Source organism: Poecilia latipinna, unplaced genomic scaffold (genome assembly GCF_001443285.1).
Source record: "Poecilia latipinna isolate Pla-1442-1.1 unplaced genomic scaffold, P_latipinna-1.0 Scaffold465, whole genome shotgun sequence".
Classification (NCBI taxonomy): Eukaryota; Metazoa; Chordata; class Actinopteri; order Cyprinodontiformes; family Poeciliidae; genus Poecilia; species Poecilia latipinna.
The window spans coordinates 54,391-74,791 of NW_015113081.1; the positions used below are offsets into that span (position 1 = coordinate 54,391).

At 42.6% G+C, this 20,401-nt stretch overlaps 1 protein-coding gene across 1 annotated transcript; it reads right to left on the reverse strand.

The window, feature by feature from the left end:
• Window positions 1–7,946: 7,946 nt before the first annotated feature.
• ripk4 (receptor-interacting serine-threonine kinase 4) lies at window positions 7,947–19,711 on the reverse strand. Its single transcript, XM_015039189.1, has 8 exons — window positions 19,292–19,711; window positions 15,463–15,754; window positions 14,773–14,921; window positions 13,450–13,499; window positions 12,616–12,774; window positions 12,347–12,465; window positions 10,033–10,273; window positions 7,947–9,940 (listed from the first exon to the last, which is right to left on the reverse strand). The coding sequence occupies exons 1-8, from the start codon at window positions 19,678–19,680 to the stop codon at window positions 8,646–8,648; spliced, it is 2,694 nt and encodes an 897-aa protein (XP_014894675.1). The 5' UTR covers window positions 19,681–19,711; the 3' UTR covers window positions 7,947–8,645.
• Window positions 19,712–20,401: the final 690 nt, after the last annotated feature.

Genomic DNA, 20,401 nt, shown 5'->3' on the forward strand with positions numbered 1-20,401 from the left:
CCTCTAAGCGGAAAGAACCACTTCTCGGAGTGAGGGGACTGGAAAGTAATTATACTTTTAAATATATGACATTTTGCCGGCAACATAAATATCCGAACAACAAAATGATATTTAACAGACTTTACTCACAAAATATCCCTCTTCCAATGCAGAACTTTATTAAATAAACAGCCCAAAGACAACAATGGCCGCCAGCGCACCCCTCCGATTTAAACAAGTATTTTCTTCCACGCGTCACCAAAACACGCGCATGTTTGGAAAGAACCAAATAAAAAAAAAAGTCACAAAATATGGGAAACAATTTCTCGTTTAGAAATATACAACATCAAATATTAATATCTTTACCTCGAGCAAATCTTTCGTTTTTACTACTTTCTGTTGACATTCACGGGAACATGGCAGGGCACGACGCGGGGAACTGCCGCGAAACACCCAGAGCTACAGTCATTATTATAAAGGATTAAGTGATTTAAGTGTAGCACGGCGGCTGCAAATCACTTTCACCCCACATGTCTGGAAAGCGACAACACAAAAGACCCTCTCTCCCCCAAAACGCGAAACAGAAACAACTGTTAAGCAGTAATAAAAAAAAAATTAAATTATTACATATAATTTTTTATTTTATTTCCGAGCTATTATTTTTTACATTAAAAATGATATCACGTTAAATAACACAGTTATTGTTTTTGCAACATTTTGAAGTTTATGTCTCTTCAGGTTCCGGTCATAATATTTTGCATTTTGATAATATATTTGGCTTGTTGGCTGGACTGTCCTTCTCCTTAAACTGATGGTTATCTTCTGTGGCATATAACTCATGAAAAGTGTTTAATGACATGACTAATTTTAGAGACTTAGTTAATAATAATTTTATTTGTTTACTTGCTGATATTTTCTTTAAAATTCGCATTTGTAAACTTTTCCTTTGAGACCTTTCTCATTTTTTGTCACAACCAGGATGTCATAAAACCACAGGTTTTAATATTTCTCAGCACACTGCTTAATGTATTATTTTAAAGTTAAAAGAGTTCAAGCCAACAAGAGTTGCAACTTTCTTCCTTAGCCAACAGGAGAGCGTTAATCGGAGATGCACCAGTGGTAACTCTGGAGGAGCTCCAGAGATTCACATCAGTGGGAGAATCTATTGGCAGAAAACCTAATAGTTGCATACAAGCCACGTAGGAGACAGAGCAATCTTGGAAGAAGACACTCCAGTCAGATCACACCTGAACACAACATCTCCACTGTGACAAATGATGATAGCATCATGCTGTTGGGATACTTTTCTTGAACAGGAACAGAAATGCTGGTATGAGCTGACAGGATGATGGATGGAGCTAAATCAATACTAGAAGAAAACTTGTTTAAGGTGTTAAAAGACTTGAGACTGGGGTGGAAATTCACCCGTATGCAAGATGACTAACCTAAACATAAACTCAGAGTAATGTAGGTCAGTGCACAACCTGCATGTGCTAGAACGGCCCAGTCAAAGTAAATACCTAAATCTAATGGAGATTTTATGGCAAGACTTAATTACCGAAGTGGATGGATTTTAGTGTCTGGATGGTCAAAGCTGCCACATAATCACCTAGATTTGCAAATGTACTTGCAGTGAAAAGTGGTTTTGCAAAATTAAATAAATAAATGAATAAATAAATAAATATCATAATACAAGTGGCACATTTTGGTATGTTTATCAGTGAAAGAAAAATAATCAAAAAGTATCAATCATTTTCTTGCTACTTCAAGTTTGTGGATGTAATGTAATGTGATGAAATGTGAAAAATATACAGGAGCTATGAATATTTTACACTCTTAACGCCTATTTATAAAGTAGCTCAAGTACTTAAAGACCATCAAAACCTTGCAGACCAGTTCAGTTTTTCTTACATGTATACTCTAAACCCTCTGTAATGCCAGCTGCTCCAGGGTCGTGTCAGTGATACTTTAGGCTCATTTGGCCCTGCATTCAGCATCTGCTCCTGTATCTGGGAATATACAAAAGAACATGGCTACAACAAAATGAGCTGTCTTCATTTTTTAAAATTAGTTTCAGACAGTTTTCTGGAATTCTGAGCTCATGTAGGGAGGCTACAGACAACAGCTTTCATTCTTCTTTCCTGTTTTATCTCATTTAATGATAGAAAAATCTAAATGTTTCACAACAGCAAACAAATCAAATCAATTTTCAATGGATAATCGTTGAAGCCTGTGATTGAGCTAGACCAGGGGTCCTCTCCAGAGAACAAGTGGCTCTTTGGACCCTTCACAATGGCTCCAAATAACTTTGACAGAAAGTGATCAGCGTTTTAGACGTAGCAAAAAATTCTTAGCATAAGATTAGAAATTGTGTTCCCCACCTCCACTCCTCTTCATTTTCCACAAATAGCTACACTCCATACAAGGAAATTGATCCGCATAAAAGTTATATATATTTTTTTATTATTTTAAAACCTACAAAAAGAAATAAAATGGCGACCCTTTACAAATGATGCATTTCCTCATTTTGTAGCTGGATAGTTGAGTTCTCTTTTCTCAACAAGTCACGTAACTTTTGCAACTCTAAGGTGGTTCATTTATTTATTTTTGATTTGTTTAATTTCCCTCTGGGATTAATAAAGTACTTTTGAAATGAATTTAGCTGGACAAAAATAGTTCATACGCTGGGATTGTAAATATTTCAGTAGTATTTCAGACCCCTGATCCGGACGGCGCGAGAATGTGACCGAGTGACCGTATGACTCAGGCGCCCCCTCCTGGAGAAACTTGAGTAATTCAAGCAAAACTAAAACTGGGCTCAGTTCCACTTAAGATGCAAGAAGGGACCTGAATTGACATAACTCTGCTACGTAAGGTTTTGTCTTGAGAACGGAGGAGATTTGGAGCTAACAAGTGAAGTTCTGGAAAAATTGTTTGGGGGAAAAACTAAAAATGGTTTTAGATTAAACCATTCCAGTCAAGGTTTTTATTTTTTATTTATTTATTTATTTATTTATTTTTTTTTTGTAAAAAGCACAATTCAACATCTGCTTCTCTTCAAGTGGTAAATGACAACACAGATGCTAAAACATTGCGCAGCTTTTTTTAATTGACCCATCTAAAGCTTTTGATACGGTTGAAACTGTACCTCTTCTTCAAGTTGTAGCTGGTTCTCACACTATTTACACAGCAGAACACACTGTGTCCAGCCTGCGGGGTCTTTTTCCTCCCTCCTTGCTGTTTCACAGGGAGTGCCTCAAGGCTCAAGTAAGGAGTGCCACACGGCTCCTTACTCAGGCCATTGTTGTTCATAATTTATGTCAACAGCCTGTGACAAATTGCCTGATGCTAAATCCCATCTTTATGCCGATGATGCGGTTATTTATTATTCATCTTCTTCAGTTTCTCAATCATTTAAACTTTTTTGTAATATGCATTTGTTCAGTGCTGTCTGATGAGGCTTAAGCTGGTTTTTAACGCAGATAAATCAAAAGCACTGTGGAACAGCGCCCACTACTCCTCCCCAGCCTGCTAACTCTTCCAAAGTTTGAAACTGTATTTGTCAGATATTTAGGTATTCTGATTAATAAATCTTATTGTCAAACTCATTTCTAAGCTAAAACTTAAATTGGGTTATTATTAATTATTTAGATCTGCTATTCATGAACTCTTCAGTCCAGCATTTGGAAAAACAATTAAAAAATCTGATACATTATATGACTGTTTTTTTTTTTCAAATATATCATTGCTCACAGCATGCTACATGCTACGACAAAATGTCCGTCTTTCACTGAACTCAGACCCTCACTGGCTGGTCTATATCTACAAAGGCACTCTTGGGCTTCTTCCTACACATTATTCTTGCTTCTGTGTAGAAACTTTAGTCTTTATGGTCTGCGCTCTTGCAAGCCCCAAAAAATTTACAACTGAACTGGAGAAAGTGGGCTTTAAAATATCGCCTATAACTTTGGGGCAATTCAAGTGAATTGTAAAGAATGGCTCATTTTGCTCCCGTAACTTATCAGCTGCAACTCATAAGCATGAAACCTTATTGTGTCTCTTGTTTGTATTTGGTCTTTTTGCATGTTTTCTGCTGCCATCTTGACCAGGTCACTCTTGGGAAAGAGGTTTTATTCTCAATGAGTTTTTGGATATAACACATCTGAAGGCAAGTGCAGCAGTTTTTGGCAATTAGGGAACAAAGTCTCATGAAGACCAACATATTGCAATCAGCGGGTCATGGAGGAAGTCATGGAGAAGTCTGTAGCATAGTTAGGTTAGGAAATCATATCAGAAGACATCCAAATGTGAAACCGGTACAGCAACTGTACTCTTACCAGGACATGACCTTCCATCTGAACTGGCAGGCCAGGCAAGGAGACTATTAATAAAAGAATCAGCCCAGACAACAACAGGGACAACTATTAATCATGCACTTGATGACTGAGGAAGACCAAATTACAGTAGAGGACAAAGCAAACACTGAAGAAGGTGCTGCTCTGTTACATCAGACCAAAATCACAGCTGTTAGGGCTACATGCATAGTTTGAATCAATGCGTTGGAACGGCGTAGTCAAAGTTTCAACCTAAACTCAATCTCAATCGAGAATGTTGCTCTGTAACATAAATCCCAATAAAGCACGTTTGTTTTTCGGGATACGAATACGTTGGCAGGGACCTCCATTAGTCACACACTCGCGCGGATTTATGTGTCGTTTGCAGGGACACGTGACGACTCTTTGTGAGCCGGTCTCATAAGAACAAGTCTGCGAATCAGACTTGGTGATCGCAAACGCGTCCGTTCGCCTCATCAGCTTGCAACAAATATTGCCAAGACTGATGTCACGATGCAAACACATCCTGACACGTCTCTCTGGGCTCCTCCAAGAACAAACAGGAGGGCCACATGTTGACGCGGTGGCAGAGCGCCGGTTACCGTGCAACAACACCGGGCCCATTTTCTGCCTCACAGATGCTTTTTTCCCCCCCGCCCCTCCACAGATGTTGGACTTTAACATGTCCAAGTGCAGATTTTCCAGGAAAACATTTATTTATGTATTTATTTATTTTTCTGTAATCAAACATTCAGGAGGTGAGCAATGCACCGGAGCTTTTTGTTCAGCACGGAGTTAAATCGAAGCCAACTTAACTTTTGATTTTAATACTTTCGGTAACCACCGAGTGCTTTATGTGACTTAGTCGTAAATCTCGCAGCTCATCGCTGCAGATTTGCGTTCACATCCCCGAAGCTTTTATCCGCGTGTCGCAGCTTGCCTCGCCGCTCAGACGAGCGATCCCTTGGATCCTGCTGAGCGGGTTCTGTGAGATTAAAAATAAAAGAGGCAAAACACAAGGGCCCCAAAGAAGTCAAAGTAAGAGTTTTGTTTTCAGGTGATCTGCTGCTAAAAAGCCTTTAAAAAACTTTTTTGTTATTTATTTATTTATTTATTTATTTATTTATTTATTTATTTATTTATTTATTTTGGGTGAACGGCTCATGAATGCTGCCGATGTATCGCGATAAGGGCCTTTTGGCTCACGTGTTGGACGCACCGTGATTCATGAGGGCTCTCTGCTTTCCGTCTGCCAGTCTGACAGAGCCGTGACTCACCCGAGTGGAAAAGTCCGTGGCACTGCGACACAAAGAAAGCATACAAACAATTCATACAAAAATGAAGCCATGCAATCCCTGAGACACTGCTTAATCACACTGCCTGTCCTGTTAGGAAAGTTATAGTTACAAACCACGGTTGCCACGTTACGGTCAAAACCCTCTGTGTCCTTTATTGGGATTTTATGTGATGAACCTACAAAACATTGTGCATAATTGTGAAAAAGATGTAAAATGCTGTTTAAGTAGTTCTGTCACCTTTTGCTGCAGCCACAGTTGATATTTTTGCATATTCGTCTTTACAGAACAGCATCTGTGAAAATCACTTTTCCAATGTTGCCATAAATTGGATTTAGTTCTGGACTTTGACTGAACCATTCTGACACATGAACATGTTTAGGTCTAACTATTCCATGATCTCTCTGGATGCAACTTTAGGGTCGTTGACTTGTTGGATAGTTAGCCGCAGTCTTAGCCTCAAGTCCTCTATGTTTTGGTGGGAATGGTGTGCTCTGGAATGTTATATTTCAGTTTTATCGGCCCTACGTGGCCTGTGGCAAAGTTTAATTAGCACTTCTGATGGCTTGTGGTTCCCAGAAGTGTTTAACTGAGTTGTCAGTTTGTAGATGCAATGTGTAAAAGCAAACTTCATCCTGTGGATCCCATCAATCTTTAAAATCCCTTACTTAAAGGTTGTTGTTTTTTTCCCCAGAAGAAATCTCGACAGAACAGGTTCTTCGTGGTCCGTACACCATGAGATATGAATGGCATGACTTTGTGACAGCTTGGACAGCATGTTCCCTCCATGACTACAAGTGACCAGTAACACTACAATGGAGTGTTTGCCCCGAAGGAGGATTCTTTCAACAACAGGAAGTCTTTATTCAGAGGCTAGAACAGATGTGACAGGAGCGGAAGGACAGATCAACTCAAATCTGTCCTTAGGCTCATTAAGGCCTTTAGTTTTACTGTTTCCAGGAATGAATACATGGGAAAAGGGGCAACATCTACGAAGTTAAAGTTTTCCACATTTTTCATCACCAGTGTAATAACAAAATGTTTTTTTTTTAGAATATATGACAAACCAACTCAAAATAGTGAGTAACCTCAATAGGTTAAAACCTCAAATGTTTTTACTTTTTCTTGTAGTTACAGTTTTGTCTAAAAAGATATTTTTTTCATTTTCTTTATACTTTTTTCATATATATGAACACACACACATAGATCTTTGTGTGGTTGGTTTTCCATAGATCAGCGCATAGGAGCAATGATTCAGATTTTATTTGTAAGCCATAATGTGACAAAATGTGGAGTTGATTGCATGAATTCCTTTAGCAGGCACTCTACTTGGTTTACTAGCATAGCAATGGCCTTGATATGAGATGAGGACTGAGATTGGCCAACAAGTTCACATTGTTCTTTCCTAACGGAAGATGAGACGCGTCACCAGGCAACAGGCAGAACAGACAGCGCCTATTGTACACACAATGGAGGCATTAAATTACACACATCTTCTGGGCCCTTAGCAAACACGAGGTAAGAAAACAGCCCCAATCTCCAGCATCTGCCACCCGTACGAACTTTCTCCGGTTGCAAAAAGCCGAGCCCTCGAGGCGTCAGGCGGAGGTGGTGGTGGTGGGGGCTGGCGTGTTGGTTTAAGAGCGATGAAAAGTTAAAGTGGTCTGAGGAATTAGCCAACAGGGTGGAATTGCAGGCCGTACATCAGCGCCCCTTCTCAATCATCCATTATCTTACAGCCTGAGATCCCCCTCAGGGGCAGTTCCCATGGTCCGTGCCAACCTGAGCATGCTCCTGAGCACAAGCAGAAAGATAATAATAACACTGCAGGTGAGGCTGCAGATGCAGACATGCCAACTCTCGTCAAGATCAAGGCTTAAAGGTCCCGCACACACGTGTAGGCGGAGCTGTGGCAAATTGACTCTGAAACGAGAGAGTTTCTCCTCCGAGCCTGCAGTGACATGAGGGGCTGACTTTTCCAACATTTTTTCTTAAGAACAGGTAATATTAAGAAAAAGGGAAAAAACGAGCTTAAGACTGTGTATGTAACAATAGTTTGTGGAAAAAAACAAACAATTTCAGGCTTTTCTTGGCTACTAGGTCTGACTGGCTGATTCTGTTTTGTAACACAACACAGTAAATATACTGGAGGTTCTTTTACAGAGTTTGTAGCTCGAATGCAATAGAAAAAGAACGAAAATACATCACAGTGTGAAAGAAATAAAAAGATCTAATTTTCAGGATTTGACCAATCAAGTGTCCGATTCCACTGTCTGGCGCATCTTCCATTCTATTCATTCCCATGTTTAATGACTATCAAAAATTAAAGCAGAGCTCACTGGAAACGGGTCAAAGGCTTTTAATACATCACATCCTTGGTCTTTACAAACTGAGCTCCAAAACATTTAACTGAACAGTCAGGTACAGTAGTACAGTCGGTGTTCCACAATCCTTATCTAGATAAGGGATTGGGTGCAGCAGTTCGCCATGTCAACAAAGAACATATCCCAATTTTAACAGCTCAAGATTCCTAATGTTGTCTTCAAACATCGAGCTGCAGAACAGAGCCAATATTACTATTGTTACCTGCTGGTAACAATGGAGATAACAATGGTAACATTACCTAAAGGCGGCTGTGCAGCGTTCCAAAAAGTCAATTAAAAAAAACATATTCCAATTTTAACAGCTTCCAGATCAATGCATCGTTCCAAACAATGAGGTGCAAATACAGTCGGTGTTATTGCTATCTACAGGCAGCAGTGCAGGCACTCAAAAAGTCAACAAAGAAGGTATCTGACAGATTCAACACATGTTCATGTCTAGTGAATGTTTTCTTCCCCAAAAACAGTCAAACAAAAAGGTTTATACACTCTATTTACAGTGTGTACACTACATTTAGCTTTTATAACAATTAGGAGATATCTACACTGGTCCAAGAAAGAGTTTAAAAAACAATACAAATGCCCTACCAATGTGTGAGGCAGCTGGTAAGTACGGAAGACAGTTCTGTACAAAGTTCACAGTGCGTTTGTTCCTGTTAGCATGGTGCTGAGGCACACTGTGGGCTGGGGGACTCTGGGCTGGGGGACTCTGGGCTGGGGGACTCTGGGCTGGGGGACTCTGGGCAGTCTTTGTCCTTGTGCTCCGTCAATTTGAGAATAACAATCTTCCTTTGGAGCTGCTTGACCTCTGCTGCAGGGGGTTCCTCAGCCACTGGCTGGACTGCGCTCTCTGTTAAGTTCTGGCAGACCTGAGGCGGCAGCAGCATGGTAATGACGTTCGAGTGTCCGCCCTGCACTGCTAGGTGCAGCGGGCTGAGTCCCTGCTGGTCCGACAGGCCACCGCTGTCTGGACAGTGAAGAATCAGCTCTTTGAGAACTTCACTGTGTCCGTTCTCTGCTGCCAAGTGGCAGGGGATACGCTGAGTGCAGTCAGACACATAGGGGTCAGCCCCCTCTGCAATCAGCATCTTGACTGTGGCCAGGTGGCCCCGCTGAGACGCTAGGTGGAGCGGTGTGAGTCCTTGGGCGTTTTGGATGTTTACGTCTGCCTGGTGTTTGATGAGCAGCCGGGAGGTGCTGGTGTGGCCCGTTTCTGCTGCCACGTGTAGCGCCGTGTTTAGCTCGGACGACTTTACACGGACGTCTGCCCCCAGTTCGATCAGGATCCGTGCTACTCTGTACTGCCCCCTCTGGGATGCTAGATGCAGCGCTGTACGGCCGTCTGTCGTCTGGCTGTCCACGTTCACACCGGCCTGCTTGACCAGCAGCTTGACGATGCCCAGGTGCCCCTGCCAGGCGGCGAAATGAAGCGCCGTCCAGTTGTTCTTGCCCTTGACCTGAACATCGGCGTTACGGCTCAGCAGCACCCGGATCACGTTCTCCTGACCGTGTTGGCATGCCACATGGGCCGGAGTGCGTCCCTGGCCGTCAGTCTCATTGATGGTCGCCCCGCGGTCCAGCAGCAGTCGCGTCATGGCCTCGTCTCCGTTCTGGGCCGCCCAGTGCAAGGGCGTATACTGGTCCTCGTCTTTGGCGTTCACATTAGTCCTGCGCCGACCGAGCAGAAGTTCGGCCAGTAGCTTCTGGTGCTTTTCCGTGGCCAGATGGAGAGGCGTGGAACCGCGGATGTTCGGAAGGTTTGGATTGGCGTCATTCAGAAGGAGGAACTTGACGGCCTCTTCGTTACCCAACATGATGGCAAAGTGGAGGAGGCTGTCTCCTCCTTCCAGAGGAAGATCAACATCCTGAGGCTGGAGGATTTTCATTAGCTTAGCGGTGTCTTTGGTCCTGATGGCGTCACATAGCTTCTTCTTCTGGACTTCAGCGGAATCTGGACAGTATGAAAGAACAAAAATGGACTTTAGAAGACTGATTACTCATTTGGGGTACACCTCCAACTGTAGGTCTTTAATTGTCTCTTACCAAATGTGGTTTCCTTTTCAAAGGACAGGCTGATGGAGTCTTGGGAAGAGAAGGCTGAATCTGCAGAGGAGATGCCCGAGAGTCTCTTACAGGTGTTCTCTTTGCTGTGGATGCTGTCCTCCTTCACTCGATCGAAGCTCCTTGAGATCCCAGAATCCACCTGGTTCAGCAGCTCCGACAGGCTGTAGTCTTTTTCCGGCAGCATGGCCGACTTTGGACGCACCGGTTTGCTGGCGTTACTCTGTGGAAAAAACCTTCGGTTAGCGTCCAACCTTTGGACAAACAGTTCCTTGACATTCTGTACATGCCATTAGATAGATAGATAGATAGATAGCATTTATTGTCACTGAACAGAATTCAACGAAATTTCCATTGCAGCTCCCGTGCAAAAGGTCAAATATATACAGTATAAATAAGCAAACACACAATAATAATAATAACAATATATACAACTAAATTAACTAAAGGCACTCAGCCATGCCAAAGAAGTAGCAGCAGGTCCAATTATGGCATTGACAATCCAACATGCCGCTGGGACTCGTTTCATATTTCACTTTCAATAGCAGCTCAATGGAAAACCTGTGATTGTTTTCGTTTTAAATGCACCTGGAAACTTTAAACAACTTCCTTTTTGTTCTTATGGACGTCGCTGCCTATCGGCTTTCACCAAGCCGGAGCTGCATGTTTGCTTCTAGTCACGTAAAGAATACCTGAACAGGCCGGAAACCACAGTGCAACACACACAGGTTGGTCAACATTCCTCCCCTGTGACGAAATGCTTGTTCTGGACCAGACATCTGACTTATAAAGTCATAACCTCATCTGATACACTGGAGAGAGATAAACTCCTTGGTTACACATTAATAAGCGAAGCAGCGCGCCGATTCAACGACAGCAAGAAGCTGCCATGCATAAAAATGACGTCTTCTGTGGCTGTTCAAAACATTCTGTTAAACTGTTACGGTCAGATCTGTAATAATTAAACATCTACATCTAATGATAACAAGAGAGTTCAGCTCGAGTTCATCATTTCAAACTCAGTATTCCAGCCTGTCACGGCAGTGATTGGGTAATGGTTTGAAAAGTGCAATCTGCAGATCTCAGTAGCCAGAGGCTCCCATATCAGGTCAGAGAGTTTGAGACTTTTTTATGTGCGAGGCCTTTTAACGGCTTCAATGTCAGGAGTTAAACTTTACAACCTCAAATAAAACCTAACAGACAGCCAGGGCAGAGAAGTTACATGTGGCAGGGCGGATCTCTTCATGCCTTTCTAATCAGCCTGGCTGGAGTCTTTTAAACCATCTGCACACTGAATAGATAATCCTGACTAAGACCTGATAATAATCTAGGCTATTACGCAAAAGCAGACAAATGCGTCTACTATGTTTTTTTAAAGTGGGCTGTTAAAATACCTGTATGGGACGCATGTTTAACATAAGCATTTAGAGTGAAGTAATTAGGAGTCCTGTCATCTCTGCAGGAATTCTTACAGTGTTTGATTTATTTTCAAATCCACAGAAAGCCACAACTCAAGTGGCTTAATGAGGACATATAACAAAGATCTGAGTCCTTTATTTCTCCATTCATAAAATGCACTAAAGCGAAGAACTCTAACCATTTTTCATTTATAAAGCAGTCCTCTGTGATTTTTGTTACTTTTTACAGTCAAAATTACTAATTTGGTACTGCGACTTTAGAAATATTCGCAAGGAATTTAGCAATATTTTCTCCTCATTTAACCCCCTTATAAAATCTATATCTAGAAGAAAAAAGATAAAAATGACAGCGAGCAGACAGATTGGACACGCAAACATTTTCATGCCTTTGAAGAACCTAAATAGTTGGACTTTTGTTACTCGCTACATCTTTCGTGGCCTGAAACTTGACATAAAGTAATTTTGAGGCAGCACCTGTGGGTGGGAGTTAAACTAACGCTTTTGAAAAACTCACAATAAACACAATATTCCATTATAGTGGAAAAATGTGGGGATTTGTTAACTCTGCATGAATTTCTGGATGGACTGACAAAAGCATCAACCAACTTCTAGCAAAAACTGGCAGCACATTTTTTCCACTTTATGCAAACATAGTATTTAGTTCAAAATGTAACTGGACGAAGTCAGAGCTGGCATGTTAGACCTTAAAATGAAACGGATGTTGGTGTCGGCCAAGAAAAGCCTGATTGGCTGCTCAGCTTCACTCGTTTTCATCCAACTTTTCGTCCCAATTAACAGTCTGAACCACCTCAATCGTTATTTATTAAAGATAACACCTGATCTCAAAGTCAGTGTGTGTAATCCTGCCATGACTTTACCTGGTCACTGGCGACTGGGTTGGGGGACAAAGGTTCTGGTTCTGATGACGTTGATAACCTCGGGGTCCTGGGCTCATCTTGAGGTTTGGAGCAAAGCTCCTCAGCTTCAGATGTAATTTCTGAGAGAAGAAAGTATTGAATCAACCGTCACTTGCAGGTGAAATTGGATCAAAAGGAGAGGAAAAAGCATCCCATACTAGCAGACATGAGACAGTTTGTCTAATTGATGTTTTCCTTTAGTGCAAAGATAACAAAAAGTCCACACCAACCTTGAAAGGTGGGTCTGGCATTAGGGCTGTTGACCCAGCAGCGCTGCATGAGGCTCAGGAAACCGGCGCAGGTAGAAGGTCGACTTCTTGGCACCAAACCCAGATCTGGACGAATTCCTTTAACCACTTTCACCATGATCTGCAGGATGTTGTTTTCTCCTAAGGAGGAAAATGCCAGTTTAATTATTACCCAGTCGGACATATTTCATCCTAAAACTACATCAGAGTAGACCGTGTCCCTCTAACTACAAGAACAACCGGCGATGCGCGGTGTTATCACCATCTTTCTTGGCGCCCACACACCATGTGCTTGTTTCCCACGGCAGCCTAAATGGTCTGACCCAGTTCTATCCAGCGGTGGGAGTCAGCTAAGTCAAGTGATTCACAGAGAAGACGCAACAGCTTAAAGCAGCTATTATAGCCATAAGGGGGCGGTGCAGCAATCAACCTGGCAATTTCTCACTTTTTCATTTTGTCTGGGTCAATACAGGCAGCGCCAACCCTGCCTAAAGTAGGTGCCAGTTTTAAAAAAAATAAAAAATAAAAAAAAAGGCTACACTATACACCTGGGAAAACGAAAGAAAAAAATTCCAACCTTGCCCAGTCCACCTGCCTGCTGTGGAATTTTGACAGTAAACACGGTCAGGTACACGCCTTGAACACTGTGGTCTGGAGGTTCGTTGGAAGTTTAAAAATAAAAGGGAGGATTGATATTGAGATGGAAACAGCTGAAAAGTTGTCAAAGCAACCGGCGGTATTATTTCTCCCCAACACGCCTCATTTGTTTTTCTTCACAAAAACCGTTACTGCTTGTGTTTGTGCTGCAAGCCTTACCCTGGTAGGGTTTCTTCTGTGTGAGAATGCCCCAGATCACGATGGAGAAGCTGAAAGAGATAAAACATAGAGAAAGAGGTGTGATTTTTCCTAGAAAACATTAAACTGCACATAACTTGCTATTTAATCTAAAGCTATAGAAGTCCAAGGTGACTGTTCCAGTGATGTCAATGTGCATGTTTGTTCTCCAGCAGCACATTTTGTTACTTTTTCTACTCAGCATGCCACATAACACCAAACAAAGTATTTCTGATGCAGAAACTTTCAGTGTTTCCTGACAAAATCACGGCAAAGACTGCTAAATCGCCATGTCCATTTCAGGTCCTGAAGGACCCGGTGTACTGCTGGGGTTAAATGTCTCCCTGCTCCAACACAGCTGATGTAAACGGCTCTATGGAGCCATGCTAATGAACCGTTCTGTTGACTGTGCTGTGTTGAATCAGGGTATCTAAAACATGTAGGTTACTGGTCCTTGAGGCTTTGGCCACCGTCACCTTCCAAAAGGAGGGGAAGCAGCGAAACATCGCTGACGAGGTCGGGTATTCAGAGTGCAAATGATGCAAAATTGAGTGGAAGGAAAAAAGAACGGCCATTGGCACCCTAATGAAGAAAAAAAAACACTTAAGAGTTTCACAAAGTGTGTGTGTTTATATATATATACACACATACATATATGGAGATGAATCTGCATATTAGATAGCTGAGGAATCCTGTCTGATGAGGTTTTTTTGTTGTATGCTAGTAATTGGGTCAGACTTTAGAAAGGGCTTAAAGGGGCAGTAGCCCAGGGCTCTGATGTATAGGGGTGGGGTGGGGTGCACAGAATTTATTTTTTCATTTTAATAAATACATGTTTCTGCAGACATTATACTTTAGATGGAGTGGTAGGCTCATGTCAGGTGAATAGTAATAATACTTTGGGATTTTATGACTACACAACACTCATTTTTTAGGAAGGAACAACATGGATCTACTGGCCAGGACACATATTAAACTCACCATCATCAGTTGGTGTCAACAGTTATTGCCTAATTATATATAGTTTTACCTATTAACGCACTGTAATTTTCATTAGCAAACTATTTTTTCTCTAGTGGATAGGGCACCAAAATTAATTTCAGCCCAGGGGCCAAAATCTTTTTAAATCCGGCCCTGGCTATTAAGTATAGCATGAAATGACAAATTAGTTTGAATTACTGCCTGATTTATGACTCTAAATGAACCTACCACACTTGATTGACAACGGTACTGGATGAGAAATCCGAACAGGAACACCTGCATTTACAATCAACAAACTGCGTGTCAAGTCCTGAGGAAACCAACCTGTAGACGTCGTGCTTTGTGTCCGACACTCTGTCCTTCTCTATGATTCTTTCTGGCGGCAGGTAGGCTATGGTGCCGCAGAAGCCCTCTCTGCTGATGTCATCAGTCTGGGCCAAGCCGTTCCACCGGGCCAGGCCAAAGTCAGATATCTGAAACGAGATCAGAGCCTGAGTTCAATCGCATCGCCGGCGTCAGATTTCTCGTGAAATGCCACCGCAGCGATGACTAACTTTGCCTGTCGAGTGTGACAGGCAGCTAAGCTTTTATTATGTGCGCTGAATGGTATGATGAGGGCAACACGGCCATGTCCCAACCTGCTGGAGAGGAGAGGCCCTGTATAGTTGTGCAGAGGAGTGCACGCCCCAGCACACACACTCAGAGAGGGAGATTTAATGGAAGCTAATTTAATCCTGTTGGGACAGGCCCGGCTGAGGTGTTTACATCCACGTATTAAACTCTAGAAGTGACGGTTCCCACCCATTTACAAGCAGCACGGCTGAACTGCCTAGTGGTTGCAAAGAAAAAACCTCAGAAACACCTGTCAGGTGAGGGGAGACCTTCTCGTGTTTTATTTGAATCTTTTGCGATGCTTCCACGAAGCCATTCCTTCGCTTTTGGTGCCGAAACGCGAGAAACGAGGAATGAGACGTTCCTCCACCGCCGCCTTGTTTGCAAAGCAGCGCTCCGTACCTTGACATGGTAGTGGCCGTCCAGCAGGATGTTGGCGGGCTTCAGGTCCAGGTGGAGAAGCGGCGGGTTCATGCAGTGTAGGAAGTTCATGCCCACCGCCGTCTCGTGGATGATGCGGAAGCGAAGCTCCCAGGGCAGCGGCTCGTTGGCCAGCAGGTTCTCCAGGGAGCCGGTCTCCATGTACTCCATGACCAGGCCTTGAGGGTCGTTGCAGATCCCGTACACGGGCAGGATGTACCTGAACTTGGCTGCCTCCATCTTCCTCGCCTCCTCGAGGAGCTCAGAGCGATCCCTTAGTGAAGGGAAAAGAGTTGACTTTTAGATTGCAAAACAGTTACGCCAGATTTCCCAGTATAACTCACTCCAGTTTGATGTATAAAGCAGTTTTAAGCTACTATAAAAACACTAGGGATAAAAGCCAATATAATTATTACACTGCAGAAAAACAGACAAAACCTGCCATAAAATGAAAAGCTTAAAAACAACCAAAAAAAGCTAAATTAGCATCTCGGGTACCATCAAAGGTAGCAGTGCACTGATGCCAATTTTCTGGACGATCACCCATCTTTAAAAAGTCTGCCTTGCTGATTCAGATTTTTGACGACACCTGATTTTTTTCCTGAAAAGGTGCAAACAATGTTGCTAAGTTGGCAACAGTGACCTAATGAGTGGGTCTGTCAGACAGAAGCAGAGGTAAAAGATATCAGTGGCTAAAACTGGTTTCACATGTAAATATCGTCTGATTGAAAAGTGTCCTAAAATGAAGGAAATCAGGGCTATTAATCAAACGCCAATTCGAAGTAATCAGAACAGGAAAGGCCTTTCTAAAAGTGTAAAGGAGCTGCAGAGATGCCGTCCCGCATAGTAATGAGAAGCAGTTGATCAGGTGACTTAAGACAACAGAAGGGTGTATTATCATGCAGCAGCTCAGAAAGAAAGGACAGGGCAAGAAACGAAGGGGGCCCAACACAGCGCCCTGTGGGACCCCACACAAAACGGGAACAGAGGAGAACACTTTGTCGGAAAGTTTGCTCAGTGAAGCGCAATCAGACGGCAGGTGAAATTTCTGCAAGTCATCCTGGTTTTGTTCCTCATTTCTAGTTGAGCACTTTTTATCCAACGTTCCCTCTTATTAAACATTAACCTGCTTTCGTTCCGACCCGAATGTCTGCACACGTCGTTACTTGGTTGCAGAATAAGCTAAATGACAAGGAGCACTTTTATGGATTTCTGTACTTCACTTATTTGTCCTAAATTAAAGTGAACAGCACTCTTTAAATCTCACAATGGCCCTGTCGAAGCCTAGAGAACATTCCAGTTGTCACATAGTCCAGAGAGGGTTGAACAACAGCTCACGCTCTGCAGCTTTGTCAGCTCACTGACCCTGCTGCAATATCTCAAACACAACTGTGCAGGTCGTGCGTGACCTCGGTTCACTTATCCCAGGGGCAGGCCGTTAGCCTGCTAATGAGGACGGATCAAAGTAGGATAAATCCCACTCACTACGCCGCCGCTCGCTTTAAACGGCGAAATGCGGTGAGCCGGACTGGGAATCCTGCTTCTCAAACGTGAACAAAATGAAATCAGAGACAAGTGCAAAAACACAGGAAAGAGAACTTCACCCTTCCTGGAAAGGTGTGGAGGGAGGAAAACACAACAAAATCTAACATTAGATGGAAAACTGGGTAAGAACTTGTTTGGTTAATGCTTCATCTAATTCAAGTAACTCATCCGGATCAAACAATGTCCCTGCTTTAACAGAGGGAGGCCTGGACAGACCGGTTCCGCCGCTTCTTATATTGTCTGTGCCACACAGTGGCAGCCAGCGAAGCAGCCAGACAAAGGTGGCTTTCAGAACCTGCTGCTGGATGTCATGTGTGGGTCAGTGCGCAGGCTGAAGACAGATCACTGTTTATGTACTTTAGCAGATGTTGATGGGGGGAGATAACATCTTTGGCTTCAGGTAGAGGAGAAGCAGCATGAATGTGAAGGGAGCCGACAGTCAAAAGGTTCGGAATGTGTTCGTGACATCCGTCAGTCTCAAGCGGTTGATTTCACCACCATTATTAAACACAACAGGATGGGGTTTAAAGAGCCACCAGAGGGTCTCTCATATAAAACAAAAAAGATTCAGCTCTTCATTTTTCTTAGTTTCTTAGTCTCCTTCCCACCGTTCTCATGTTGATGTTGACATAAATACTTACACATTTTCTGACTTTTAATCTCTTCAAAGCCATTTTTTCCCCCCTGCAACTCATTTAATTTCTTAGAAACTTTCCTCCTCAAAAAGAGCCTAAGATGCCAAATGGATTTTTTGAAGAGGTGAGATTCTGATCAGTTTCTTTTTTGCTGTGCAATTACAACAAAAAGTTGTCCAAAACAGATTTCCTGATAGATTTACAATCAACACTTAAAATTCCAATCGCAATAAACATTCACTCATCTGGTCTAATTTCCACTACTTGGTGAAATTTCTTCACCAGGCGGACTACAAATTATTATAAACAGTCCGTGCTTTTCTCGACTCAGCGTTCCAGTTTTCAGTCATTTAAATTCGTCTTATTATATAAAATATTAATGCTCACTACAAATCTGTGGCAGATAATTTTTTTAAAGCGAGTCTTTCAATAAGGAACCTGAAAAATCCAGAAACTGGAACAGAGGAAGAGAGAAAATAAGAAAAGGAGACAAATAAATGAGAAGTGAAAGAAGGTAGGGCACAAGGAAGAAGGAAGTATGACAAAATAGGTAAGAAAGATAGAATGAGGGAAGGAAACAAGGGCAGAAGGAAGTAGGAAAGGAAGGAAGTAATGAAAAAAGTCAAGGAAGGAACAAGTGATTGAATAAAGTGTAGAACTATTGATGTTTTTCCATGTTCTTATTTCCTTACTCTCCACTTGTCCAGATATACAGATATCAAATTTCAAAATTTCCAGATTTTTTCCATTAAAAAAAACAAAAAAACTAACATATTAAATGGAAAAAATGGCACAAAAATCTTAGAAAGGACACAGATTTCTCTTTTTAGTTAAAAAGAGCAAATAGGAATAAAAAAAAAAATTACGATAAAGTAAGAGATATTTTTTAAAAATATACAAATATTATGTAATGTATGTCACCAACAAAATGTCCAGGAGGGTTAGTGGAAGGGATCTGGTGGTTTAAAGAGCAACTAGTAACAAAACCAGTAGCAAAAGAAGCTTCCGCTCACAGGCTCTGTGACGGGACAAGCTCTAATAAGAGCTTGCAGGAGCCTGAACTTACAGCAGCATGGCACAAACACCTGGAAGAGAGAAAAAAAAGAATGGAAAAGGCCTCAACTGCCTTCAGGAGTGACAGACATGCAAATGTTAGACTACTCTATATGTTTGCGCAATCTCCAGGAGTGCCTGTGGGAAAGAAGACCCCTCTGCTACTCCCACACATCGACTTCAATGGGCCGCTCCCCGGGGTCGGAGCGTGATAACATCTCTGACTGGAGGCAGGAAACATTTGGGAGCTCAGGGTTGTAGTTTTGAATGACCTGGAGTCGAGTGGAGGTAGAGCTCGTTCTGTGAATACACAAGGATGTCGTGACTCCACACGACTCATCTGTGTTGAAATACCCTGTCCCAGGCAATCTGCGCCCAGACTGTAAGCCGCTGAGTCACCCGCCTCTACCTGTTCTGGATGTAAAGCGGTAGGCGAGAGGTGTGAGCCGTGGCTCAGGTCTGTGAATGCGGCTCTTTGACGGACAAAAGCAGAAACAAGACACACCTCGGCTCTGCTGGAGGAGAGCTGAATTCCTTTAAGCCCGAGCCAAGATGTTTTTGTTTTTTTTATTACTCACTTTTCATCCAGATGAAGGCAGGGAGGACACTTGATGGCCAGCCATGTTTTCCACTTCACATGCCGCACTTTGTATACCTGCCCAAATCCACCTGAGCCTATCTTCTCCCAGTTGCCAAACTCGGAGGAGTCAAACGTCTTTAGCAGCCCCATGTCCTCGTGAGGGGAGTCCGGGACGTCCATATCCATGTCGAGGGACCCGCCAACCGGGGGAGGATAATTCCTGTATTCCTTCGTCTCCAAGATCGAAAGAGTAGCAACACACACACACACAAACACTAACCTGAACAGCCTGTGAGCTCTTCCTTGTTTTTTGCCCCAGTCTACTGCCAGGCAAGACTCCTCCCACTTCCCCAGGTATGGGGGCTGGGCTAGCTGCTGTGACATCATCCGGATGTTGAAACATGGAAAAGTTCACAAAGGAAAAGTGACAGCCAGCAAAGCACCTCGGTAGCACACATTGTTTTCAAGGCACCCCAAAGGTCTTGGTTTTCTCGCATATCTGCCCTGGAACAAACAATAAACAAATAAGACTGGGTCATATTAGAAAGTATAACTTGTCCCACCAAACCCAATCACTCACCTGACGCCCCAGTAAGGTAAATGTCACAGTGGGAGACAGACAGCGGCTCGAAAATGTGCAAATTTTTTGTTGTAAATTAAGTGAAATTAAATTACCTGAAAAAAGTTAAAAGCACAAAGGAATCCACGTTTTTTTTAAAAGGACTTCATGTTTTGCCTCCATTCACAGTCAAGCCTTTGGAAACATTTTTCTTTAGTTTAGGTATGGATGTGTATTCACACCGCGTGGCATGTCGATGTAAATAGAAACACTTCAAAGTATTTTATTTGGAGTCTATGTGAGAAAACATGCACATATTGTATAAATCCCAAGAGAAACATAAATCCTAATAAATACTGCAAAGCCCAGCAACGAGAATTTTTACAGGACAGTCCTGGAAGAAAACCTGTTAGAGGCTGCAGCGACCCTAACCATAGAGGAAATCAATGTGCTAGAACAGCCCAGTCAAAGTCCAGAACTAAATCTAATTGAGAAACTGAGGCAAGACTTGAAAATGTATGTTTTCGAATGCTGCTTTTGTCTTTGCAG

Excerpts from the sequence above, each read along its gene's own strand:
- ripk4 (XM_015039189.1), bottom strand. The coding sequence starts at position 19,680 with ATGATGTCACAGCAGCTAGCCCAGCCCCCATACCTGGGGAAGTGGGAG. Across the intron at positions 15,755-19,291 it reads TGCCTTCATCTGGATGAAAA|GGATCGCTCTGAGCTCCTCG; the intron begins GTGAGTAATAAA and ends CCCTTCACTAAG. Across the intron at positions 12,775-13,449 it reads ACAGAAGAAACCCTACCAGG|GAGAAAACAACATCCTGCAG; the intron begins GTAAGGCTTGCA and ends TTTCCTCCTTAG.